The sequence below is a fragment of the Temnothorax nylanderi genome, unplaced genomic scaffold (assembly GCF_030848795.1).
Source record: "Temnothorax nylanderi isolate EJ_2023f unplaced genomic scaffold, tnyl_v1.0 TNYL_tig0115_pilon, whole genome shotgun sequence".
Taxonomy (NCBI): Eukaryota; Metazoa; Arthropoda; class Insecta; order Hymenoptera; family Formicidae; genus Temnothorax; species Temnothorax nylanderi.
This window is the reverse complement of record NW_027249177.1, coordinates 227,284-255,281: the sequence shown is the minus strand read 5'-3', so window position 1 is coordinate 255,281 and position 27,998 is coordinate 227,284. Positions and strand designations below refer to the sequence as shown.

The 27,998-nt window shown below is 37.9% G+C and overlaps 1 protein-coding gene across 3 annotated transcripts in view; it reads left to right on the top strand.

The window, feature by feature from the left end:
• Window positions 1-27,998, top strand: part of LOC139776236 (neural-cadherin-like) — a 199,609-nt gene that overhangs the window by 12,064 nt on the left and 159,547 nt on the right. For all 3 annotated transcript variants that reach the window (XM_071712779.1, XM_071712780.1, XM_071712778.1), the window contains exon 2: window positions 26,549-27,960. In XM_071712779.1, the coding sequence (XP_071568880.1) occupies window positions 26,646-27,960 (1,315 nt within the window). In that variant the 5' untranslated portion in view covers window positions 26,549-26,645. The remainder of the gene's footprint in view (window positions 1-26,548; window positions 27,961-27,998) is intronic.

The following is a 27,998-nucleotide window of genomic DNA, read 5'->3' as shown; positions in this document are numbered from 1 at the left end:
TTAAGTAAGTCAAACACAAATAAAAAAACAATGGATATAATTAAATTGTCATTCTACGTAATATATATAGATTTTTTCTGCCTATAATCTATACGCCACGCTAAACGATACGTTCATGTTTGCGTTAAATCCGTTAACAGATTATTTTATGTTTTGATATTGCGAGAGAGGGCAATACAACTCTGATGAAGCAAGATAAGTTTTCGCATAATATTTGCGCAGTCAGTTGTAACACACATCCGATTACATGCTGCGTATAGTTTTCTCTATGCCTTCTTCGCTTCCTTGATAAATTGGAGACTTTTCCGCTTGAATGATTATTAATGAGGGTTATGAATCTTCGCGGTTATATTCGGTAAAACACGAATGTAGGAACATACGGATAAAAAAGAGGCTTCACCATAAGGGTAAAAAAGATGACCGCTTGCGGGAACATTATGATTTAACGTGCAATTTTTCCTGTGTATGTTGCAGATAAGTATAGCGACTGCTACGTCTTATCATGCAAAATCCAATTTTTTCTGTACTAAAATAACTATCTTGGATAAAATAAATCATCTACAGTCAATATCATTGTTTGTTCATCAGACGTTAATAAATAATATAATATAATATAATATAATATAATATAATATAATATAATAATAATATAATTTTTCATATTGATTTAAATATATAACATTTTAATAATAACATTGAACTATTCATAATTCTAATCTTATTTAAAGACGTCGTAAATTCGACTTCCTTTCGTCGCTTCTTTACTGCCTTCGGGCATTTGCATTTCGTCTCTCGACCTTGATCGAGAGCAAGCTCCGCGGGATACGCGCTAACATTGAAGGGCCGCAATGGGCCACGCATCCATACTAATTAGGAGTGCGTCCGCACATAGGCCAATAACGGGGGGCCCAGGGGTGCGCTGTCGCTGTGTCAAGGGAAATCTCTCACCACTCTCGAACCCATGGTCCTCGTGGGTCGGTAATACAATGAGCAGGGGTGCTGTCGAGGGGAAGTACAATGACGGCCGAGGAATCGAAGCGGGAAGATCGACAGTTATATGGGGACGAAGCGCAATTTTGTAAATAGGAAATAGCTACGTTGGGATTATTCTAGGCGCTAGAATGATTCAATCGGACAATTTTATAGCCAGCAGCTGCGAATCTCGGTGACGGGGGATAGGAGAAGAGAGAGACAGAGACAGAGATAAAGATAGAGATAGAGATAGAAAGAGAAAGGAGGGAGGAAAGGTGTGGGGGGGATTTAACTGCTGATTAAGCACCGTCGAGGATATCAACCACCGGCGGTTATCTTGCGGGCGATTTACGCGAGCGAATAACGTCCCGACGACCGTCATGACGACGTAACGCTTGTTTTATCACTGCCCATTATCGCCGTTACTTACTCGCGATCGTTCGTTTAAAAGACGACAGTGAGACGCAATAAATCCGGCATCGACTTTAATCGAGTCAATTTTGTCGGGATACTGTCAGAAGAATTGTAATTCTTGGTCATTTAAGAGGTACCTGTTCGTTGAGCCGTTGTCAGATTGCACTGAGCAATATGGATAAAAATGAACCTTATGCTCGTCAACTAACTGCATAAAACTTTAGTTTTAATGTCAACCAATAACAAACTGCATTAAAACTTTTGTTTTAATGCAGTTTGATATTAATGAGAAAAGTGAGTTTATATCCTAATCCTGAGAATTTATTTTATATAAATAAGATATTCTGAATCGAGAACAAAGATATTCTTTTCAAGATAAATTGTTATACAATGAAACAGATATATAGTACCTTTTAAGAATAGTCAACTAACAAAATAATAAATCAATCTTTTCTTGATATTAATAAAAACATTAAGAAATAAATTTTATAAATATATGTAGCAGGGGAATTATTTTTCAGATTTTTACAATTTATGATTATTTCTTAAAGAATCATAAACTTGGTTATCAAATAGAAATAATATTGAGCTCATACCTTATTCTATTAAACATTTTAATTTACGTAAGAAAGAACCTTTTAATTTTCGTCAAAAGAAAACTGCCGGCAATTTTTTACTTTTATTGCAAGAGTCATCTCAAAATTAATCGGAAGAGGTTTGATGAAAATTTAACGCAGTTTGATATTAATGAGAAAAATGAGTTTATATTCTAATTTTGAGATTTTGTTTTATTTTGATTAGATATTCTGAATTGAATAAGAGAAATTCTTTTCTATAAAATGTTATATAAAATAGATATAATACCTTTTAAGAATATATTCAATTAACAAAATAATAAATCAATCTTTTCTTGATATTAATAAAAAAATATCAAGAATTAATCAATTTTATAAATATGTAACAGGGGAATTATTTTTCAGATTTTTACAATTTATGATTATTACTTAAAGAATTATAAACTTGATTATTAAACAGAAATAATAGAAAAATCATACCTTATCCTATCAAACATTTTAATTTGCGTAAGAAAGAGCATTTTAATTTTTGTCAAAAGAAGACTGCCGGCAATTTTACACCTTATTAAACAAGAGTCATGTCGAAATTAATCGGAAGAGCTCTGATGAAAATTTAATTTGCAGAAGCCGGCAGAAGCCGGACAATATTGCGTCGGCAGGACGTTTATCGATCTTGTCGACGCGGGCAAACGCATTTTCGCCAATGCATCGCGAATTTTGCGAAAGTCACGAAGGCAGGAACGACCTATTCAGCCGTGCTCGACGTCGGAGCGTATTTTTCGGATTGGTCGCAGCGGGCATTCATGTAAATCGCCGAGCTGGTACCGCGTCGCCCAGATTTTACATATCCGCCGAGTATTATGGTGTTAGTCACGCCATATGGTGTCGATGGAGAGCAAAGGGTTACCCCGCGCCGGTTCTCGAGACTCTAAAAGCCGGGACAGCCGGGCCGCTCGCGCTCACTCCCTTGCCTCGGCCTCTCGACGGGCTTCTCGAGACCATTACAGAAAGATTCCGGGACTTTTTTGTTCGAGCCATCGGCACTCTTTTACACGCGTTTCACAGTCTGCTGCCGACCGGGACACGCGCTTCCGCGGTTTCTCCAACGACGTCTGTCGCGAGCGGTGCCGAGGCTATTCATTTCAGGAGACAGTGACGCGTGAATGCAAAGACAGAAGGTATACGGACTCGGCAATTTTAATGACTCGTTGCAACGCCCGGTAATTGTCATCGGTCCCCCCTCGCTGTGCATAATGCACAGCAACGGGCGACGCAAGGTGTTGCAAAAATGTTTCTTAACGTGTTCCGGTGTTGCAGAATATTTGCTTAAATATTTACCATATATCGTACTGTCGTGTATAAACTTAGATGATTAAATTTTAAATTAAGAAACTTGCAACGCACATACAAACACACATTCTTTCTCTTCAAACAGTTTTTTTAAATTAAAAATATATTTTTACATGTTTGTATCTTTGTTGTCTGATTTATTTGTCAAAACAGTCTAAAATTGTAGGCATAAAAACAAATTTGCAACTATACTGTGTGTAATACTGTTAGCTAATCAAAGACGACATGTACTCCTTATATTATTTAAATTACGATAATACAAATCATTATTTTTTGAATAATATTCTTTGAAAATGTATGAAATTTGTAAAAAATGCTTTCACGATTATGTTTATTTGTATGTTAATAATTCCGAGTTATTAATCATTTAAAATTACTCACATAATTTACAAGGAAAGTTTTAAATGCGCCCGACATATGCAGAAATAAACAAAACAAACATTACTTTTCACTGGCATCTTCATTGCATGAGGAATTATAGAGCATTACGCTTTTTAAGTCTCACACGAATTCTGTACACTGCGCAAATCCTGTTACGTATATACGCTTTTCGAGCACACGTCGAGCGATGGTTTATCCGGCTTATACGACTTTCCAGACGGACTAAAAAATATATCGAAAACCGAGAAACACAAGTGGGTCACTGCAATACCAGCTTGATCCACTTTACTCTTAATGTCCTCGCAATATTGCTCAAGGAATAAAAACCTTGGCCAACGATAGATGTGGCATGTTTTGCGATGACACGCCCTGCCGGTTTCATCCATTTCTTCTTCGGTACTCAAAAGCCACTATAAGTAATCCGGCAGGCGTTCACTCGCATTGCCGCAGTTTGCGCGTTTCCTTTTACGTACGAGCGTCAGGATTGGGCTCACATTTAGAAAAAGTTGCGTAAATGTTGCAAAATGCTACCTCCTCTAAAGTTCAAAGGCAGCGGACTATTTTTACGTAGCCATTTTTATACTATAGAGAATATATCGATAATATAATATTAAGAAAGGTAAAGAGAGTGTTACATAAAGAAATTAAAATTAATATTGTCAAGGATAATTTAATTTTAAAGTTGCATATTATAAAAAGTAACTGAAAAAATAAGCTCCTTCAAAGTTTTTGTTGTTGAAAAGACTATTCCAAATCGTTATAAGTTTAATATATTTCTCTGGAACATATAATTCTCTAGACAATACTTATTTCTCTAATTTCTTTAATTTTTTCGATTATTTTAAACTAAACTTATTTTAACTAAAATTTAATTTAGTTTGGCAAGAAACATAAAGAAACAGCTTTATTATACGTTTAACATTTTTACAAAATTTGGATGTTTGCAGGGAATAGTTATATATTTACACTCTCTCTTTGGATGTTATATTTTTCCATCTTCTCGTCAACAATGCATGTAATAAAATGCGCGCGTGCAACAAAATCGAGGCGGCAAATTGAATTATGAATAAAGTATTACATTAAATTCCGTGCTCAAATATTTCCGTGTATGGGAGTCGTTTAACGCGATTACAAAAGTCATTGCGTACACGAAGGCGAAGCGACAACGGTTGGCGCGCGCAATTCTGTCGAGTCATTTATTCCGTTACGCGACAATATATCTTTCGCCGTTTGAATTTCGTATATTCAGATATACGTGCCTCCGTGCACGCTCCGCGCGCGATCTCTTTGAAATTCCGGCATATTTATTCCATCGGATGGAAATATTCCCTCGCGCATCAGAAAATCGCGAGCGCGACATTCAAGCGGACACGAAAGCTGGTACTGACTTTTCACGAGATCGAAAATTTTAACATAAAATATTTGCGCCGCGAACAGAAGCTACGACCTGTCTTTGAGATTTGAGTTGGACGTAAATGCGTGTCTCGGTGCCAAAATCGGATAACCGAAGATGATATGATATGGGTGCGCGTATTGCATGTTCTTTCTTACCTTATTTGTTTTGTATCTGGAATGATTTATGTATCTAAGTCTATTATGCGTTCGTTAATCTGAAACTAAATTATAAATTGAACATTAATCATACTTCAACTGCAGTTTCTCCAGATAAAACTGTGAACCCTACTAACGATCTGGCTCTACCCGTCCATCTATCAATACTTTCTTGTCCAAGAGTAATTTTATCGTAAATTTACCAACTAAAACTGGACTTGTTTAATTTACTCTGAATAGAATTGCGGTATAATGGCCAGCAAAAGTTTGCAAAATATAAAATATATATTTTCCAGTGAAAACAATACAAAATTCATACAAAAATTATAAACATAGTTACGTTCGTTTCAAAAAGTTATTTCACATCTATCTGTATACATATAAACATTTACTTTCCGTAACCCATATTTTTATCAGAAAAGTAGAATAAAATCCTCGATAAATATCGTATTTGTAAAGCTAACCCTCGATGTTGACACAGATCAATTGAGATAGATTAGAGCTACTGAGTAAAGATAGAATAAATTATAGCGTGCGAACACAAAAGGGCCGTTGAAAAATGGCGGACAGTGGCGCGTTAGAGATCAAAGTATCGATCTCGCGGTATCAAAGAGATATGCGAGACGGCAATCTACCACAGCGCGGTATAGTTCTCTTGATATATTCTTCCGTGTCTAATGACACGGCTTCGCCCAAACATCTGCCGGATCCCAGCGTGTTCATTGATTTAGAGAAGATGGTCGGGTCGACCAATGGCAGGTTGCTAACCCATCACGGGCATCCTTCTATCAACATTGTATACGAGCATGTGACAACCACCGTGACGACACCGTTTTGCAGCATAACAATGAGACGTATGTGACGTGCATCACACGCACTTATCCCTCGGGATCGCAGATAATTTTGCGATGAATCGACTTGTGGAATATTTCGTCTAAACCTTACCAATGTTGTTTTACATAGTAACTAATTTCCATAATTTGCAGAGTTACAGTCATGAGAAATACTCTTCACAAATTACTGTTAATTATTATCTTTAACGTAGTAATTTTCATTTCGTGTTGTCTGATAAATGAAAGCAGCTTGTAATTTTCTTAATTTTAATCTTTAACGTAAATAAACCCAAAATGTATAAATATCAAAGAAGATAATTAAGATTATCTCGCAAGATGCTTGGGAAATTTCTACTAAATGAACGCACTATAACGTAAACTTTTGGAGAATCACAAAAATAAATAATAGAAGTAATGCTGTTGCGTCAAGACGCAGGTCGGAAAATTCATCTTCAAGTTCCCATTAAGCCATATTATCAACGCGATTATTACGACAATTATTATGACAAACGATGAAATTTAATCCCGACTAACGTCATATTTACTAAGCGGGTACACTGACATCCGGCGTTTTTCCGTGCAGTCCCTAATTACCAGATGTCGTGATCCCAGTGTTCATCACGAACTTGGTCATTACGCGCGCGAGCAAAGCCGCCGTAATTTCGCCTCCCGGTCTCGTTATGGCCGCGCGAACCGTATCCGAATTATACAGTACCCATCACGTTACTGCGAAAGCTGCACAGTACGTAGGAAGATTCGATACTCGCGAGGGATATCGTATGTTAAAACCTTTTTACACGAGTCACTCTTTCGCGTATACCACCGCAGCACGTCCGTGTGTCACCACGTTTGGAACGTAGAAATAAATGGGAGCTTTCAAGCGTTGACGCGTCGGAAAAAGTGGATCGGCTCTTGTGAAAACGAGATTCTTGGATTCTTTTTATGTGTATCCATGCGTGTGAGCTATTTTTCAGTGGTATATCTATACATATATTTCCAGATGCATCTACGCTGTTACTACGTTTCAAGAGGTACAAACATGTATGGAAATTTTCAAGAGTCCAAAAGATATACATTAAATAACATTTTTTTATTAATACAGAAATGACTGCTTTAAATTTAATCTAGTCTATCTAGATATGTATATTTAAATATAACAGTAGACATACATTGCATCTTCTTCACTTATTATCTTCGCATGTAATTTATATGCAACATAATTTATTCCAAATGATAGGGACGCTGCCATTCCTTCATTAACAAAAAAAGAGTCGAGTTAAAGAATTGAACATTAAATGAATTATAATCTTATGCTATTCTTATTCAGTCAAAATGCGTTCAAAATTTGTACACGGAAAAAACGGTATGGTTGCCACATCCAAAGAAATAGTAAGATTTGGTGCAGGAATATCTGTGGTGGTCACACCCACATTGATGGATCACTATACACTATATATGGTTGGGACAACCATAGATAGTTAAGACACCTATGATATAGTTAAGACACCACATCAATATGGGTGTGACAACCACCAGATATTCTTGCGCCAAATCTTATTATTTCTTTGGATGTGGCAACCATACCGTTTTTTCCGTGTACCATTAGTATAAATACGTTATTTTCACACTGAAAACCCATTTTGTTGAATCAACTAAATCCTTGTTTGGAATGTTTGGATATGGGCAAACAAATTCTTTAGTTAATATAACAAAAATTTGGTTAACATAACAAAAATTTTGGTTAACATAACAAAAATTTTTTAACATAACTAAATTTTTTGTTATGTGAACCAAATTTTTGTTATATTAACTAAAGAATTTGTTTGCCCATATCCAAACAAGGATTTAGTTGATTCAACGAAATGGGTTTTTCAGTGCACGCTTGATCTATTTTTATGCAGGATTAAATTCATATATCAAAAGGCAGATATCGTTATTGCTCCATCAAGGGAAAGGGGGGATTATGTGTGCTAAAGATTATTAACAGTACTATAGACTCGATCCAACCCATTCCACAAAGGTGCGTCGAACGTTATCGTGGGCATAAAGAGATTACTATTATCACCAAGCCGACACAATGGAAAAGGCTGCCGTTGCCTCCAACAAAGAAGCGATTTAAGATATCTCGCTAAACGTTACAGACGCGTTACCGCAATTACACCGAGAGAGCGAGTCTTGCCCGCAAGCTCTAATGGCAGTCCGCGCGCGCGTTGTCTGCGCCGCTCGTAAAAGTACCGGTGCGCGACTGAATCCCCGAAAGTTTTAAACGCTATCGCGACAGTAAGCTGCGTACGTTTCGCATCGGCGAGGAAACCGCCGAGGGAAACTTCGCGGATTAACTGCCTCTGGCAATGATATAGCGCGCGCGGCGGCGTTAAAGAGAAAAAGAGAGGAGAGGATGCGAGAGAGCGCAGCGGCGGAGCGGCAACGAGGGTGGTTTCAGACGCATGCAACCGCTATCGATTGACAACCCTCGACCCCACCAGCGCCGCTACGCCATCACCACCGTTGCCACCACCACCACCACCATCAGCACCATCACCAGCACCGCCGCCGTCGTTACTACCGCCAGCACCATCTCAGCCGGCCGTCATCTCCTGGCTTTTCTCTCAATCAATTCAAGTAACCTCCACCACACCCCCTTATCTCTTTCTCCGTCTCTCTTATCCGCTCTTATTAAACTCGTTTCAACAATTTATACCTGAGTCGCCTGGAGTCTTAATTCGGAATCGCGCGGTAGAGCACGTGAAATTATAAGTCTTTACCACTTTGTATATAATCTCCAAGATAATCTCCCATCGTCCTTGGAGGATTTTCAATCCCACGAAATAAATTTTTCGATCTGTGTCTCTTTTTTACGGTATCTGTTTTTTCCCTATATATTTTTCTGCAATATATTCTATTACTTTATGCATTGTTCGAGCAATTATAGATACTTAAGATTCAGTTTTTATCAACCGTATCATATCTAAATAATAAAAAATTGAAATGGATTTGATTACCCTTCAGGAGAATTTAATCCCAGTGCGAAATAAATTTTCCTATTCTTACCTTTACCTCTTTACGTTTTATTTTCTTTTTCGTCATATCTCTCATTTCCGTTTCTCTTTGTATTCTGCTCATTTTTTATAACTATATTAAATTACGTATCATATCAGTTTGTATAACATCTCACCGCTCTCTTAGGAGATTTAATTCCAGAATAAAGTAAATCTCACTCTCTTTGTCTTCTTTTTCTCTTTTTTCCTTCTCTCTTTCCATATTCCAACAAATCTCCTCTCTTCCTGTTCATCTTGCTCCCGTCTCTCTTTCGGAGCATGTTCGCACATTTATAGTCACATAAAATTGTTATAAAACTCGTACATGTAGAATTTCTGATCGCCCATAGGGGGGTTTAATTCCAGACGGATATAAATTTCGCCGCGCTTTTGTCTCTCTCTCTCTCTCTCTCTCTCTCTCTCTTTTTCTAGCAATTTTCTCTCCCTTCGTCGTATCTCCACAATTCTGTCCCTTTTAGTCATCCTGTCTCTGTTCCTCTCTACAACATTCTCCAGCGCTGCCGAACGAGTGCTCCTTCGACCGGAGCGCGTTTGTCTCCTCGTTTGTCGACTCTCCTCCACGTCCGCTCTCCTCCGTCTCGCGACGCAGTCGCCTCTCCCTTCGGTCCCTCCCTCTCGCACTTCCTCCTTCCGTCTCTCTGATGTCGGGTCTTCCAGACCCTCTCGTCGCCCATTCTTCCTCGTCTCTCCCGCGCTTTCTCTCTACGCCCGCTGACTCCGGAGTGCCTTCCCCGCTGGGAGTTTGTCGTCGTCGTCATCGTCTCGGTCGACTCCCCGTGTCGCTGCGGGATTTCCGCGAACCCCTGTTTCTAACGTTCTCCCTTATATCAAGAGATGCCCAAAGCGCAGCGGGCGAGACGGAAAGAGACAGATGGATCGCCAAGTTCTGACCCCTCTTCTCCGATTCTCGACGGGCTGTGAGAGAAAGAGAGAGGGAGCGAGAAGGGGACGGTGGCGGAGGGTCAAAGACGTTAAAAGAGGATAGGAAAAAGAAGGAGACGGATAGAGGATGCGACAAGGAAAAACTGAGGGATATTAAACGGCGGCGAGAGGAAGCAAGATGGATATATTAAAAGGCGTAGTGCCAAAGAGAGAATAAAAGAAAGAGAGAGAGAGAGAGAGAGAGAGAGAGAGAGAGAGAGAGAGAGAGAGAGAGAGAGAGAGAGAGAGAGAGAGAGAGAGAGAGAGAGAGAGAGAGAGAGAGAGAGAGAGAGAGAGAGAGAGAGAGAGAGAGAGAGAGAGAGAGAGCGAGAGAGAGAGAGCGAGAGAGAGAGAGTGAGAGAGCGAGGAGGAAGCAGAGAAAAAGGCAAAGAAAAAGTCAGCGACGCAGAGGAACTAATTGTAAGTAGAGAGAAAAGGGAAGAGCGAGGGAGACGGAGAGACAAAGAGAGAAATGGCCGTCCTCCAACGGCAGCAGCCGAAATATTTTACGAGCTAAACTGCGCCGGCGGCCTTTGCCCGCGAGAATCGATGTGCGAAGATCAGACGCCGCGACGGGAGTGGTTTCTGTCTCCTTCCGCCCCCGGCATCGCTGCCGTCGCCGCCGTTGCCGCCGTCGATATCACGGACGTTTTTCTTCCTTCCGCGGTCTCGTTCGATTGTCGGAGAAAGTGAGAGGCCTCCGCACGACCGGAGGGCAGAGAGGAACTTTTCGATTTCCGATGCCTTTTTCTAAATGCGAAAGGTCGCGGACGCGTCCCGGCGCCGCGCCGCGCGTTTATTATCGGTTACCTCAGACCCGGAAGTCATAATTATCGAAGGAGATAAAGGTGGAGGCGGGGGAGCGGGGAGCTCATCCAAGTAGAAAGTGGAAAATCTAGTTAACCGAACGCCAACGGCGATCCGCCGGGAAAATTCTCTCCGCGCGCGGTACTCATGGTTACCTTGCCTGCGACGTGTTTGCTATATCGAGTCGGAAAAGTACGTCCAGAATAAACTACAAGCTTTGACTTTGATTTCCCGCGGCCCCGATCGACGGAAACTAGATTATTGCCCCTAGCGCGACGGGAAGCTTCGCCGGATACATTTCAGACGCAATTAGACGCATGTAAAATTGCATCAGGTGTTGGTTTTCGCGGAGTTTATAACAGCCGTGCGGTTGACAATGAGGAGAAGACGCATGGCTACAAGCCGCACATAAATCAGGATGAAGTTTGACTGTGTATGAGAGAAGAAGTTGCACGAGAGAGGTGTAACTTTTGAGTTACGGCGAGGGCATTAACCATAAATAGGATATATGAGTTACCGAAGAGGATTGAACGGAAACGTCTGATGATAGTGTGGTTAATTCTGCAGTAGTGCAAGCTGTTTCAAAGCTATTTTCGAACTTCTCATTTACCGATACTATTATCAATTTGATAAATCAAACAGAACTCGGTCAAGTCTGTTACTCTGTTACGATTTTGTAGCAATAAAACTTTTTGTATAATAATAGATAATCTAGGAAGTCAGTCTAACTTTGCACCTTTATCGAGATTATTATAAAATTAATAATAATTTATTTTAATAAGCAAAATGTGATTAGCCAAATAAATCAGAAAAATAATAGAAAAACTTTTTGCGACAGAGCACGTATAAAATGAGTCGCTTTAAGATTTTTTCAAAAACTGCGTCAGCAGAATTTTTCGAGTCTGTGTAAGCAGAATTCAATTCACGAGTGCGGAGAATGGCCGCCGAATTTTCTGCTGCCTCACAGTAATACACTTTCACACACGTATGAAATCTCATACACCCGCATTCCGCCATTTTCCTCCGCGGTCCCCATTTTATCGTCGAGTTTCCCTTATCCGGCGCTATCAGGATTTGGCTTTCGTCGCGGTGGAAATCCGTCGACGATGGAAAATCGGCCGCGTGCCACGCTCTCGACTACGGATTATCCAAAGAAGCTCTCGCGCATTCTCGATCGATCATGGAATACTTGTGCACCTCGACGGTGGCATCGATCGAGCACGTACGAAAATAGGGTACATCGATACTCATTTTCAGACTAATGGCGAAAGGGCGAAGATTTATTATACAGAAGATTTCTTTCTTTCCTTGTGTGAATTTTTTTATCAATTTGAAGAAAATTTGTTACTTATCGAAACGCGTTATAAGATGGTTTTCAAATTATCGAGTTTTCGAGTAACTAGGAAGGAACCTCAGAATATTACTTCAGGTTGTCATAACGTTATCTTATTTCAAGGGGGGATGGATGAAAGGAAGCGCAGATAACTTGAGATACCTCTTGTATATCCTTTATGTCCGTCGCTGCCGATTGTCGGAGAGATTTGCCCGTCAAGTTTATCGAGAATACCGGCAAACTATCTCGAAGTGATCGTGAGACGTGTACGGAGTTCCTTGTAGAAACTATAATAGTCTCCGGACTCGCAAGAGCACGCGGGTCCTCATTATGATATTTTAATAGGATCCATGCTGGTATCTCTCGCCTAATGATATTATTGGAGACACGATCATCCGGAAATTTTCGAGATAAATGTGTCTGCTCCTCGATTGTAGACAGCAGTACAGATTAATTCTGGTAATTTTTTTTTTTTCGTAAAGCTGCTCTGTGATTACATTCATCTTTGACTGTAAGAAATGTAAAGCAATCCACGGGATACATCGTCGTTTAGATTACATTAAACTTCACGATGAATTTGAAGATTATTTTATAAAAATTTGTCGAGATAGGTATTTTTTGCTTTCAAATCCTTTAAATTTAAGTATCCTTATAAATAAAAGTGTAAATAAATATAAGTCGCAAATTACAATTCTATTAAAATAAGATTTGTCTGATCTTAATTGAAGACTTTTTATTTCCACCTATAAATAATAATCTAAAACATTTTTAATATTGTATCATAGTTTTCAAATTATTACATTCATTATATTTCATATTTTTATTAATTTTGCATATAATTTTAAATAATTATTTAAACGCGACTTTGCCATTATGAGATTACGCAGTTTTATTTTATCGCTCAAAGTGTGTTCTGTGATAATTAGCGGCATTGTGTCGAATGATAAGTGCTTTTTCTCTAGAAAAGCAATTATGGCGAGCTGCGCGGTACGCTAACGTTGTAGCTAATTAGAATCAGGTGACGACTCGAAAATGGCTAATTTGCTTCTAAACTTTATAAAATTACTTTACTTGAGCACTAAATTTATATACAATTTGACAAAAATAAAATGCATAACGTAATTAATAAAAAGTTTACATTAATTAAATAATACTCAGTTTGTAAAATAGTTTGCAAACTCGTTTCAAAACTCGAAGATCGCTAATAATTAGCATTAATTCGAGGTGAGATCAAGAGCTAATACAAGTATATATATTACACGTATATACATACAATATTGCATAACGTAACGGAGTTGCGGAATGTGCGCATAATACAATAGCTATAATGTTATACATAACTCGCCTGATTAATCCGTCAAGCAATTAAAATGTCAGGCGCAAGAGCAGGCTCAGACGGGGAGGGAGTCGCGTTTCGCGGAGAAGACAAACGTCGCGAGGGAATATTCGCCAAACAGAGACGATATTCCGGTTTCCTTTACACAGCGAATTACCATCTCCACGGGGGGTGAAAAAAGAAATGAGAGAGATCGATCGAAAGTGTAAAGAGACGCTCTTTCGCGGCGGTTATCTCCCTCTTCCGTTCGTCGCGGCGACTTGTGCCGATAAACTCGTAACTCCTCATTAACCCCGTTCAACGCTGAACGCGATTGTAGTGCGCGTTCTCCCTATCCCCCTCGCCCCGTCCGTTTAGTCATCATCGATCCTTTCCTATTGCTTTTTTTTCCTCTCGCCGTGTCCCTCCTTTGTTCGTTACAACGGACATTCCGTCATTGTCCAGACGGCCGCGTCACTTTCTCAGAAAACATTACGCAGCTCGTTAGCATGTGCTCTCTCCCCCGACCTCTTAATTGGCTCAATGGATCTCTTCACGTTCATCGCTAATCGCTGACACGAGAGTGCGGTCGTACCCCGAAACTATACTTTCCTCCTGAAGCACACACCGGTGACAGTCAAAAATATGGTCTACAACTCGTACGAAATATTTTAAATTTTATCACGCAAACATATACGGGATGCTCCGTGGGGAAAACTGTACTTTGAAATATAGGAATCAGGTGAAATAAAACATTTTTTATGTACCTGTTCTCAATACTAACTGTCATATTGATTTAGAATGTTATTACCGTGTTACAAATAAATGGAAAAGTTGCTGGCAAAATTTTTAGTTTTGAAGACACAACTCGTTGCACACATTTTTATAAAGAATTATTCCGCAATAAATTTCGACTGTTATTTAATTCGTGTGTATTAATTAGCAAAAAAAAAAAATTGAACATTGTCGCATTCTAAACAAAATTTGAGGTCTCAGATTTGTGGAAAGACAAATGAAAAATATATCAAGCGTCAAATTTCTTTAACTGTTATTATCGTGTTGAAAATAAATGGAAAAGTTGCCGGCAAAATTTGTAGTTTTGAAGATACAACTCGTTGCACATTTTCATAAAGAATTATTCCGCAATAAATTTCGACTGCTATTTCGTGTGTATTAATTAGCATACAAAAAAAAACAGAAAATTAAACATTGTCGCATCCAAACAAAATTTCAGATGTCAGATTTGCGACACGATTTGTGGAAAGAAAAATAGAAAATATCAAGCGTCTTTCTTTAACTGGACAAAGTTTTACGTGACTTCAGTCACTCGTTTTGCACAAGTACATCGATAAAGTTTTATTTTTCTACGAAATGCCGAGAATATGGGTGAGGGGAATTCGTTCGCTAAACTTGACGCGGGCAGCAGATGAAAAGATTAAAAGGTCCCTCTAATCCCCGAAGAGAGGATCATAGGGATACGTGCGCACGAGGAAATATCGCGCGAGCGGTCTTTAATAAAAGAGTAGGATCGCTCCTTCTAATAACGATACTACTCCGCAAACAGCCAACCGCCAGCGCGGTCTTAAATTATCGTCTTCACGTGCACGTGCAAAGTGTTTGTTAAACGACGCGTACGGCATGTCAATTTTCATCGCCACGAAAGTGGTATCCTTCGTATATTACTCCGATCTACGTTCCGCCGCTTGATCATACACTACGCGTGGCGAGCCATTATACTTTGTCCAGACAGAATCGCTTCGTTACCTTCGAAAATGATTGTCTCTTTAAGAGATTTAACGATAGAGATGTCAAAGAGTGCGGCGACTCAAATTTAATTTCTTATCGTTGATAACTTCGTCACGTTATGATTAACTGCAACTCTTTTAAATTGCATCTATAAGGTTTTTATTTTCATTATTTTTAAAACCAATCGCTAAAAATTTAATAAAATGATATTTGGATTAAATATACTATATAATCAATGTATTAAAAGTATAATGAATTGCAGAGAATTTATGAATAGATTATTAATGCTTATATGTCTTGTAAAATGCATAACTGACAATGAGTACATGCTCGACACGCAATAATAGATAAGCAAAAGATATTATCGCGCGTTCCGAAATAGCTTTATCGATATCTAACCGAAAACTAACCGATGGATTACAGGTTTATGTCAAGTTTTCCATTTGGAGCTTTCGGATATAGTGAAGCTTTTAACTCACAGGTTCTTGACCCGCTGATTGGTTAATTAAAATCGTCGCGGCATCAGAGCAAACACATCGCCGTCAGTTACGTTAGCTCTTTTTTTTTCGCGGCGATATTGCCCTACAACTGGCCGGTTTACTTTAAAATTGATACTGACGTTAACTGACGGCTTGTCGATTTCGGACTGCATCGCCCATCCTCTGCGCTGCCTCATTTCATAAGCGCCGATGACCTCTCCCCAATGCAGGCTGCATTCGATCCGCGCAACCTCGCTTCGCGATACACCTTTTTTTCTGCAGCCGTAGCGAATGCGGCACCCGCGGATTTTCGTCGTGGTAAAATTTTTAATCCGCGTTCGCGCCCCGCGGTGTCGAATTTTGGTGCAGACAAATATTGATTCGTCATCGGCGCGTTGGAATAAAATCCCGAAAAAACTTTTGTTGAACGACAAATTCTTGCGTAATCGTGGAAAAATCTTGTTTTACAGTATTTTCGACAAGCGCCAGATAGATCGCTGGCGCGTTTATTATGTCTGTGCTTCGCGCAAGAAATTAAGAGTTAATTTTCCAGTTTAATTATTCGTACTCGGTATCGGAGACGGGAAAACAATTCAAACACATTTTTAATTAAAATGCGCTTAAATAATTTGGACATTTGAGAAGTCACTAGAGCCACATAAAGAGTAGAAATTCGCTTGATTTAACTTTAACGCGCTTCTTTTCAACGTCTCTAATTTAATACGGACTTTACTTAATTCACTTTTCATGCAGTTAATTAACTGATAATACTGATAATGGCTGGAAAAAGTTTTCTAAAAAGAAAAGTGCAAATCTTTTGTCCCACGCTTCTTTAATCTTTAATAAAAAAAGAGAGTTTCCGCGAATAAAATTTAATTTTACATCAGCGACTTAATAACATCTATTAATGTTAAAAAATACAGTTTAGTGAAAAAAATCAACATTTGGTTTTCGACTAAACATCTCTGATATTTTATTAAGCACTCGCGACAATGACTGGTCAAATAATTTTCACCCCGACTATACGTCGAATCAGATAACTCGTTCAACGAAACAGTCACGTTGTTTCAATACGTAACAGTCAACCAAACAATGTCCGCATTTGTACGACCGCACAGTGAACCGAATAGTGATGCCCGATTAAAATTCGTATGCCTAGCAATTAGCGTATATTTTTCCCGACAACGCCAACACAGTCCTTCTAATTGCGAGTAACACTGGACGGCCGCGCCGTAATAAATGCGAGCGCGCATGCAAGTGTGTGTGTACGGCTCTATCGATATAATCAAATTTACCAAATAAAGCCACAACGCCAGCAACGCGATTTAAGCAGCTATTTCAAACGTCATTTTTCTTTTCTGTATGTTAATTTTTATATTTCCTGCAATTTTTATTCATTGATTATATATTTTGTTACATTTTGAAATATTCTTAATAAATGTAAGCATGTAGATTCATTTGTATATATTCGTAAAATTTTATTTTTAGTTTTTGATGTATATTTGAGCTTGATAAAACGTAATACATACATTTCAATTTTATTAAATATTATATTTTTAATATAACGTAACGTTTTCATAATTATATTTTTGTATTAATTAATTATGTAAATATTCGTATAAGAGTTATTTTAATTTTAACATAGAAACAAATAATTTTTTTGCGAGAGAATATGCGAGAAATTAAATTGTAATCTCTATTAAATATATATTCAGTAATAATAATTTAACAAGCTAGTTTGCAGGAACATTAAAAAAAAAATAATTCCAATTTTTGATCAATGGCGATTAAAGTTTGTTATGTACACAGTGGCCACAGTAATTTGCGAATATATACGCGCCGCATATATCGCTTGATATTTACAACAGCAAACAACGATAAATAAATGTGATCGTTTACAGTTTCCATGTTTTTCAGTCATGGTGCACATCAGCTTTATTTTATTCGCTTATGGGTTCAAACCAATGTGTACTTTATCTACGTTTGAAAACAACTTTAATTGGTTGCTGGTTTCTCTCTCTCTCTCTCTCTCTTTCTTTCTTTATCTTTTTTGCAACAATTTAAATTATACAAAAATTAAGAAAATACTGCCTCTTTAGACCGAAAATTTATTTTTACAATATTATATTCCATGAAAAATAAATACATTATGGCTATAAAAATATTTATTTTACGGCGGTATTGTCAATCAAGAAATATCTTATACAGTTGTCTGCGTTGCGAGATTATATATGTTTATATAATCTCGCTAAAGCAACCAAATGCGCACCGACTCTCTGGTACATACTTCCGTGTATATAATCATAAGTACTTGCTCCGTGAACCCTTATGTATCTCTAACGAGTCAATTTGTGTACATAGTAGGATTGTGCATTTCAAAAGCGCCCGCTATTTTATGTATCTCGTTTGTCTAATTTCTTTAAAAAGATGTCAATAAAATAAAAAATCTTTGAAAAAAACTTTAAATTTTCTAACAAGATTTTCTATCAATATTGATATTTATCCAGAGAAGTAAATTAATTTAGAAAATTGTTTGATATAAATATTTATAATCATTATACAAATTTTAAGAAAGGTATTAAGAAAATATTTTTGCTTTCTATATTTTGCGTGAAAAACTGATGACTGACTAAAAAATGATAACTGTTATACGTGTAATTTAAAAAAAAATTATTAGTTTGTGTCTTTTTCGTATCATTATGAATTTACATTTATATATATTATTTACTTATATGTATATTATATATTTTTAGAAATTAATCGATCACATAAAAGCTAATTAAGTTATATGTATTCCGTGATCGCAATTCAAGAAAATATCTTAACGGTGAAAATATCTTAACGGTGACAGGTAAAAAATGCTTCCTGCGAATTTTTTGCCCCGATAGCGATCGCGTTTGAGAACTTATGGTTAAAGCGTTGTACTCCTTCATGGAAATCACAGCTGTAATGAACACTGCTCGATGCACAAAGCGAGAGGGCTTTATGCTACGGAGAGGTTTGTGGCAATATACTCTTTGGAGCATTTAAAAGCTTTTTCTTCCGTTGTTGTAAAGATCGTACCTGCATCCGCTGATAAGATTATAAACTGAGCCTTTGAAATTACGATAGAGAACGAATAAAGTGCGTTTGAGGCGACCCTTTACAAGCAAGGTGAATCGAAGCAGCTCCGCAGTTTATTATATATGTCTTGAACGATTTAAGTTGAAAATAAGTCATTGCAGAATAAAAGATGTTTACGGACTTGACAAACTTAACTTTGCTACTTCATTGTAACATAAATCCTCTATTATAAAATTCGCAAACCTACACAAATCAAGTACTGAATAAAAGTGAATTTAAGTACCTAACTAAAGCATAAACATCGATACAATGTATCTATTTTAAGCAATTTCGCAAATGATAAAATTGTATTACCTACAAAAGAAAAAAAAATGCGAAAACAGTTTCTGATTCTCCACAATTGGTTTTAAAATCAGCGAAATAGATTAGGATGAAAATTAGATTTCCCGCGGGACGATGAGTGATGGCTAATTTTTCTCTTTCACGAATGAAATAGTCGTAACCGCGGAGAGCAGCATTTCTCTTTTTTGTCTCGCCGAACATTCTAAAGAGAGCGAGTTTTAACTGTGACATAAGCTCATTACCTTGGCAAGATTTATCCTCGGCCGGTAGTACGCACGCCCACGTGATTTTCACGCATTCAGAGCGGTTTTATAAAGGTTGTGAGCGTTCTTCCGAAGTTCATCCATTATAGCGCGCGTTTCGTTTAGGAATTACAACGAACTTCGCATGAAAGAAACTGCTTCAGCGTCTGCCGCATTTTATCTGTAGTTTCGCCTCCGATATCGCTATTTTATGAGTATTCTCAAGAATTTCGCGAAATAAAGCTAGAATTAATATTACATTTTTCTTTAATTTAATTCTGTATAACAACAGTGAGATTTATTTGACTTCAGATTTTTCCACACTTTTAGATTCGCACGTAGAATTCCGAAACATTTTGATTATATTATCTCGAGACGTTGATGATATCAGAAAAAAACATCAAACGTCTCAAAGAATCTTGAAATGATCAATTTACATAAAAATATTGTTGAGATATAAAATAGGATATAAAATAAATCTAAAAATTTAGAGAATTTTATGATTCAAATAAATTACTTGACAGTGACTTGACTTGGTCGCTGTATATAAAATATTAAACAATCATTTCTAAATAAAATTGTAATAGTTTAAGAATTTGTGCTTTATCTTTAATCTTCAAATTGAGAAATATTTCGAATAAATTAAAAATTTGATTTTTTTACTCCAGGAAAGAAAAAAGCATTCAGAAATCAGAAACATCATTTGCCTTTGTAAATTGAGTTAGTAACTAAAATTACAATGTCTAACATATTGCTTTTGTTTTGCACGTAGTTTTACATATTCCTCTTGCGCGATATTATGCATGCGCTATTACCATTCGTATATATAGCGTGTGCACGTCAAGGTGCATGGAGTATTTCCAGCATTGCGTTAGAAAAAAATTTTCCTCTTAATTTCGCGCATTTCTTGTTATTCTTATCTCTCTCTGAGCAAAATAGAACTGGAAACGAGATAGTATTAGAGAAGCGTTCTGCACTCCGAGATATATTTAGGAACGCTTACACAGAAAACACAAGTTGCCCGAATTACCCGCATAACATTCGCTAGAGTGTTACGGCGTTCCTAACATTTATAATAATTCCAAGTTTTTATTTTAACGAGATTTTTATCGTATTGTTTTAAATGTATATGTTTTAATACCGTGTTAATTTCGCTAAAACAGATTCTTGTCAATAAGTTAATAAATTCCTTCATTCGAAAATACGAGCAACGGGAATAATTAAATGGTACTATTTGATTCCCCTTGAATGTTGTTAGATGTAAATGTGCGATCTCCGTTTTACTTTGTAAGTATTTAGCTTCACAAATGGAGACGCTTCGTATTGTATTACTACCTACTTTGTAGCGCAACTTACGTTCCGCGTAATCGTGCCGTTTCAACGACGATTTAATTACCATTCTCTTTTTGATAGATGACAAGTCTATTACACTTCGCAGAATGGCTATTAATCCTGTTGATTAAAGTTAAGTCGAGTTATTGGATCTACGCTCTTTGCTGTTAACATTAATTGTGGATGTGCATTATTATCATGAAAACGAGGGATCGTAAAAACGATTAATCGATTCCTCTACGTACTTAAATGAAAGTGGCATAATTAACACTCTTACGTAATCTTTGTGGTTTTTTTTATCAGAAAAGAAGCTATGTATTATCTTTCTATTATAACATAAATATCAAAGAGGAAACATTTTTATCTCAATTTAATTCATTAGTTTCCTAATGATTCAGAAGATATTTATTAAAATATAACAATGTATACGAATATGTCGCATAAAATGTAATAAATTTTGCATAACACCATATTTTATAAATGATCGATGATACCACGCGATACGTGCAATATTTTGAACACGTGTAAATGCGTTTTTATCACAATTAAATCGCAATTATTTGAATAAATTGTTAAATATATTCAAAGGCTGTCCAACAATTTCTCCAATAGTTGCCCGTTTAGTTCATTAATTAATCATTTGATTTTATCAATTCTTAATAAAGAATAGAATAAACGTATAGTAAATATTTTAGTTATATTAAAAAAACTGAAGCAAAATGTAATACTCGAGTTTTCGATAATGATAATACATGATAATCAATAATTAAGGAATATATAATTGTGCAAATGACATTTCAAAATCGTCTCTGCAAAGGATGTTTATGTTGGACATTATTTTCAATAATTAGTAATACCATTATATTCCCTATTTAATAATACATAGAATATAATTGAAATACATTTAAAGTTTGAAAAAATAATATGTGTTACGTTCTACCAAAACTTTTAACGTGATTCTTTGTTTAAATTTATGCTTATTTTATTTTAAAAAATGTATCTCTTTCTTAATGAAATGAAAAATATATCTCCCTTAATGAAATAAGAAGTCAAGACGCTTTCTTAGTGCAAATATATTTCCTCGTAACGTCACGATCGCACATTGTTTATTATGTTAGCTAACAGATAAGGAAGAAAAAAATTAGATTTTTTTATTTACGATTTTAAAGAATCGTCTAGAAAGGGTAAGCGCACTTGTCTGCGATTACCTCGTTCGCTCGTGAGAAAAATTCAAGACGTTATTCCGACCGACTATCTCCGGAAAGGGCCAAAGCATCTTATGCGGGTGCGTTACGTTTATGAGCGTAATCGCCGATCTCGCAAGGTCGGTGTGCCAGAATAAGCCGGGTCCTTTTTTAAGGGCCGCGCGCGCGAATGTATCGTTTTCCGTGCTCGAGAGCCCGTGGCCCCTGGCTGTCCCAGCTGAAGTCACTTAATACGTTTCGAGGAGGGATTAGGTGTCGTGTTCCGTCGGTCTTAACCGTATAATGTAGACCGGCGCGGCGGAGCATCTGCTCCCGGACCGCGGGCCCTCGACTCTTCGGTCCCTCCGAGGGACTCGAAGTCTCGACTTCTCGAGACAGGAGAGGCCGCTGGGGAGACGACTGGAGAGGAGATTGGAAACACCGAGAGAGAATGAGCGAGAGAGGGAGGATTATTCTGCGCGGGCGTATAAACGGGTTGCGAATGTGTTTGCGAGTATCGGCTACGACGAAAATAGATACAGGAACGGCACAGTGGTGGGTTAATTCAATACGTATCGTTGTCGCTGGCGCGATTCAATTGTCAAGAAAATCAATTACAGAGTTTTCAAATATAGGTATCCAGTAGGTACTTGGTATTAAAATGTCATATTCATGTATGACGAACGTACTGAATTAAACCTTAACACTGTCCAGATAATATAAACTAAAAAACGCCATATATGGGTTATTTGTTTGATTTAGGAAACGCGCCATAAGCACGTATTATAAATTTAACATAACAATGATCTAATAAATTTAAATAAATTCAAATTATATGATTAGATTTCATCCGGTGCAAATTTTGCAAACACTTGTATTACTCGATTAAACATTCAACTCATTAGTTGCAAATTTAAAAGATATCAGTGTTCAGTTAAATTAGAAGTCCCCATATGTAGATTAATTAATATTAATAATTTCTGGGATAATAGTACTCGATTAATACTCGATTAGGAATTTAATTTCGTGTTTGTTAGTTAAATGTTGGAACTTTATCGACTAAACAAATGGCTGCACGTTTTTTATAAGAAATTTAATATGATTTTTCTTAAAATATACAGTCTTAATGTGAATTTTCTCAAGTTGTTCTCATTTTATTGACAAATACAAGAATTCAAGAGCAATTCTGACTCGGTTTAATTGAAGTAAGCGAACAAATATCACTTGTTTGAAAACCATGACTATTTCCGATACTTTTGCTCACGAAGAACTCGATTCTATCGTCGTCGACGGATAGTCTCAAGATTTGTTTGCGCTTTTGCGGCGGCTGCTTGTTTCGAATTTGAATTGGTCTCTTGCATATACGCGTATCACAGTATCGGGAGGTCGCAAACTCTTGCGCGCGACCTGCATTGCGGGTGGGTTGCCGGAGGATGCGGGACGTTGTTAGGAACAGTTGCCGCGCGGTGTGGATTGAGTTCTTGAAAACACTCTGCGGTATTGTCTTGTTGCGAGTACGCGGTTTGCGCACAAAGACTCGGCAGTTCGCGCGTCGCGTCGTTGCGCGAAGGGATGCACCTGAATTTGTTATCGTTGCGTGCAATTGTGAGAAACTCGTATGTTATTAACGCAACAGTTGGCGGAATAGCGGGCGGGTTGCTTTCAGAAGCGCGTTACAACATCTGTCTGTAACTACGCGAAAGAATAAAAACTATAGGGAAGAGAGAAGGCGGACACAAAAAGTAAGGGAAACCGGGCAACATGCAAACTAGACGGAACTGCACGAAATAATTTTCAGGAATGCAGCCGCGCGCACTTCTGACGCGTTTCGGTGTAATTATATTGCGAGCCGAGAGATTAATTTACTTAGTCGGAAGAATATTACCTAAAAATATAGCCTAAAAGAGTCGAATACATATATTTTCCTACCTTTATTTGCTTTTGTAAAAGATAAATGTAATTTTGCACTTTTAACAAAGAAGTGATTTAAACTTTTGCTCAAACATTGCGTTATACGTGAAATATTCTATGTTCTAAATTCTATATTCTAATATCTATATTCTAATATCTAATATCTAATATCTAATATCTAATATCTAATATCTAATATATCTATATTCTAATATTCTATATTCTATGTTCTCTTATGTTCTAAAGAAATAATCACATTCTATTTTTAATTGATTACGCTTAAATTATTACAGGATAATTTATCGATTAAATAATTTCTATTAAAATTTCCGATTACTTAAAAAAGCCCATATTACAATTGATTCCTTTACGTTTAAATTATTTATTTGCTGACAATTTTTGTATGCTTTTTTTTGCAATCGATAACTATCCAAAATATAAAAATTTACGTTTCTTATTTCGTATGATATTACAGTACGGACTACGGAGGCAATATTGCGTCCAATTTTGCTGCTCACGTTACAACCGCACTACATCACAAAGACAGTTATGTTCGCACATTTCTTTTTTCGGTACGGCCGGCCGTCAGAGCGGTTTCGAACTTAAACGAGCCGCGGCTGACCTCACATCCGGTTCTCTTGGGGCGTGAATAGAATCAAATGGAACGGAGGGTTACTAAATGACAATGGTCAACTCGTACGCGCCGGTTCTTATTTCCGGTACATGCGGACATTGTTCGTCGCATCCTGCGCAGTGTACGACAACTAAAAGCGCGTTGCTCGTTATACTTTATCGCACAGTTCGATTGCCTTAAGCAATGACGCTTTCTTAGAGTATATTTAATCGAGATACGATTTGTATCTTCAAAACATTAATTTTTATTAAGTTTTTAATTTAGACTTTCAACCCACATTTACTTCATAACGCACATTTACATCTCAATCGAATTTCGAAAAGAATAAAATGATAGATAAAAAATATTAACATTTGCTCTTTAGAATTGTTTACATTGTAAACGTAATATCTCTTTTATAATAAATATTAAATGTGTATCTTTTATATATCATGTATTCTGAAAAATGAGTATCTCAAACATTGCCAATTTTATTTTATATTCAACTCTTTTCGGACTTCAATTGAGATGTAACTGGGTTACGAGGCAAAGAAGTTTATAAAATTATTCTTGATAAGAAATTTAATTCAGGCGTTATGGTAAATGTTGAATTAGTATTCATATTGCTCAATTTGTACTGTTTTACATGCGGCATCTTTATCTTTAGAATTATGGTGTTTCCTCTTTCCCTTTCGGAGTATTATCATAATACCGAAATTGTAAGCGTTTCGTGCAATGCGGATTTTATACGAACGATAATACTAGCCTCCCTGTAATTGAATATAAAGCGCAAGATTAAGATAGTCGCATTTCGAAAAGATATATGAGATCATATTAGATTCCACGAGAGCTTTACGCTATTTATATCGTGTTACGTGTAGCAGTATTAAAATAAAATTCATGTAATCGTGATATGAGAAATTTCGATAAAATACAATCAACGCGGTAGATATTATTATCAATTTTAAATTAATTAAATTAAAATATTATTTTTCGAATAACGAGTTATGAAATAATTAAGTTGCAAATATGATATTGCCGTATTACATAATATAAATATGCTGCAGTTTAATTCGTCAAAACTTTTCAACACGTTCGTATACTCTTAAAATTAAAATAAAGCTACAAAAGAGCTACGAGTAAATTTTATTTTGAAAAAGAATTTTTATTTTATCAATTAATATTTTTATTTCCCTAACATCTCTCTTCGCACATTTTAGAAGAGAAACAATAAATGCGTGTCTATTGCGAAGCACTCGATGTACTTCACAACTAGCTATGTTAGGAAGCGATTAAATGCACGTTACGGCCGTACATAGGGAGTGTTCGATCGAAAATAAAATTAAGGTTAATTTACTGCGTTGCTTCCAATATACGTAACACGGGTCATGAGCTTTTGTGCGAGGCACGTTAATGACGTTATATGAGGGCTTTCTCACGTTGCGGCCGATGCGCGTGTAATTGCACGCGAATATATAAATGCCGTCATGTAGCGTCACGGGATGCGCGCCTAAATTGTTCACGCGTAATGAATTTACGGCTCGGCTATTCAGATATTCCAAATGCAATGATTGAAAATGCACACAAAATCACTGGGAAATGCTTAAACGCGGGCATTAGCCCATCACGGCCTCATTATCGCTATGTTAATTCGTCTGTTTCGATAAATTCGTAGATGCATATTTCTCACGCGCGCAAAGTGCTGCAAACAACGTAATATCTTATCGTCTGGCTCATTAATCTGTATTGTTATATTATTAATCAAAAGATTTATGCAGATACTATCCAGATATTAGACTTTCCTCGTAATATTAACAAATATTAATTTAAATAGTAATTAAAAATATAATAATTAATTCTATTATATAGAATATTATATATTTTTAAACGTAATATGTTCATGCGTGACTTATTGTGAGTAATATTTCTAGAATTCAAAAAAAGAACAACAATTTTTAAATTAAATAATATCCTAACATCATTAATTTTTGATTTTATTAAATTCTATGTCCTATTCGTTCATCAAAACTCCCCAGTGTTTTATTTCTCGAGCGTAGTTTTTACGTTGACCTATCGCGTTTTGTCCCCTCGACTAACAATTTTCTCTCTGTGCTTTACTTTCCAGTTGGCATCAACACTGATGCTCTAGTAGAGGTACCTGGCGTACTGAGAGTGAGAGCGCGAGAGGATAGAGAGCGGGAGAGCAGTACAAACAGAGCAGGATGTGGCACGCACGAGTCGTCGTCTTCCTACTGGCAATCGCTTCCGTCATCTACGCCAAGGTGGCCGTGTTGCCGCACGATGTCTACCCCGGTTACGAGGTGACGCAATTCCGGCGCGACGCGAGTCGCGCCTCCAATTTCCGTCTTCTGGAGACCGGTTTCTCCAAGTACTTCACCGTGCTGGGGAACGGCCTGGTGATGACGACGTCGGACCTGACGCCGCTGGTGGACCGTCCCGTGAACCTGATCGTTCTGGAGGAACTGGCCAACGGTACGCAGACCCACGACCTTCACCTGTACGTCATCAATCGCCGGAACATGCTGACCTTCTCGCACGACCGTCTGGGCGAGGGTGAGGTACCGGAGAACTCGCCGGTCGGCACGCGAATAGACGGCTTTCCGGTTTTGCGGGCACGCGGCAGCTTTCCGGTTCACTACAAGATTCTACCGGACGACAACGGGGAACGTCCCTTCGCTCTGCGAGAGACCGAGTCCAGCGACACCGGCTTCAATCTCACCCTGAAGAGCCAGATGCAGGGCGTCAGGGTGGTCACCGCGAGGCCCCTGGATCGCGAGATCCGCGGGATCTACACCGTCGTGATACACGCGTCGGACGGTAACTTCCTCAGCACCTCGAAGATCAGCGGCATCGTTCACGTGCTCGATCAGAACGATAACAACCCCATTTTCGAACGGGAGTTGTACGTTTTCGAGATCAGACCGACCAATTTGGATACCTTGCGTAAAAATAACGTTGCGCAACCCGGCTGGAAGAGGTTCTCCACCGTGGGTAAGGTCACGGCCAAGGACGCCGACGGGGACAAGGTCGCGTATAAGTTGGTCACGCCTAGCAGCCTGCTGATCGTCGTGCCGCAAACCGGCGAGTTGTTACTCGCCGGCGAGCCGGAAGTCAGCTCGGAGCAGGACGGCGAGTGCGAGCTGGTCGTCGAGGCGCACGACTTACGCACGCCGAGCCGCAGCACGGAGAAACCGGCCAAGGTTATCGTGCGGTTCCTCACCTCGGAACCGGACGATCCACCGGAAGTGCATCGTATACAGAAGAGGAGGGTCACTAGGGCGGTGCGACCGACGAAGAAGGTCGATTTCACCGAGGCGGACGGAAATGTCGAGGGCAAGATCGCGTTTTATTTGGAGAAGGAAAACGAAAAGGAGACCTACAAGATAAGAGATGAGAACAAGTGGGTCACCGTGGGCGCCAACGGCTCCGTGATGGTCAAACAGAAGTGGGACTACGAGGAATTGGGCCCGGAAAAGACTATCGACTTCTGGGTTACCATTACGAACACAGGTACAGGTACTATCACAAAAATCTTTTCATATTTTACATATAAA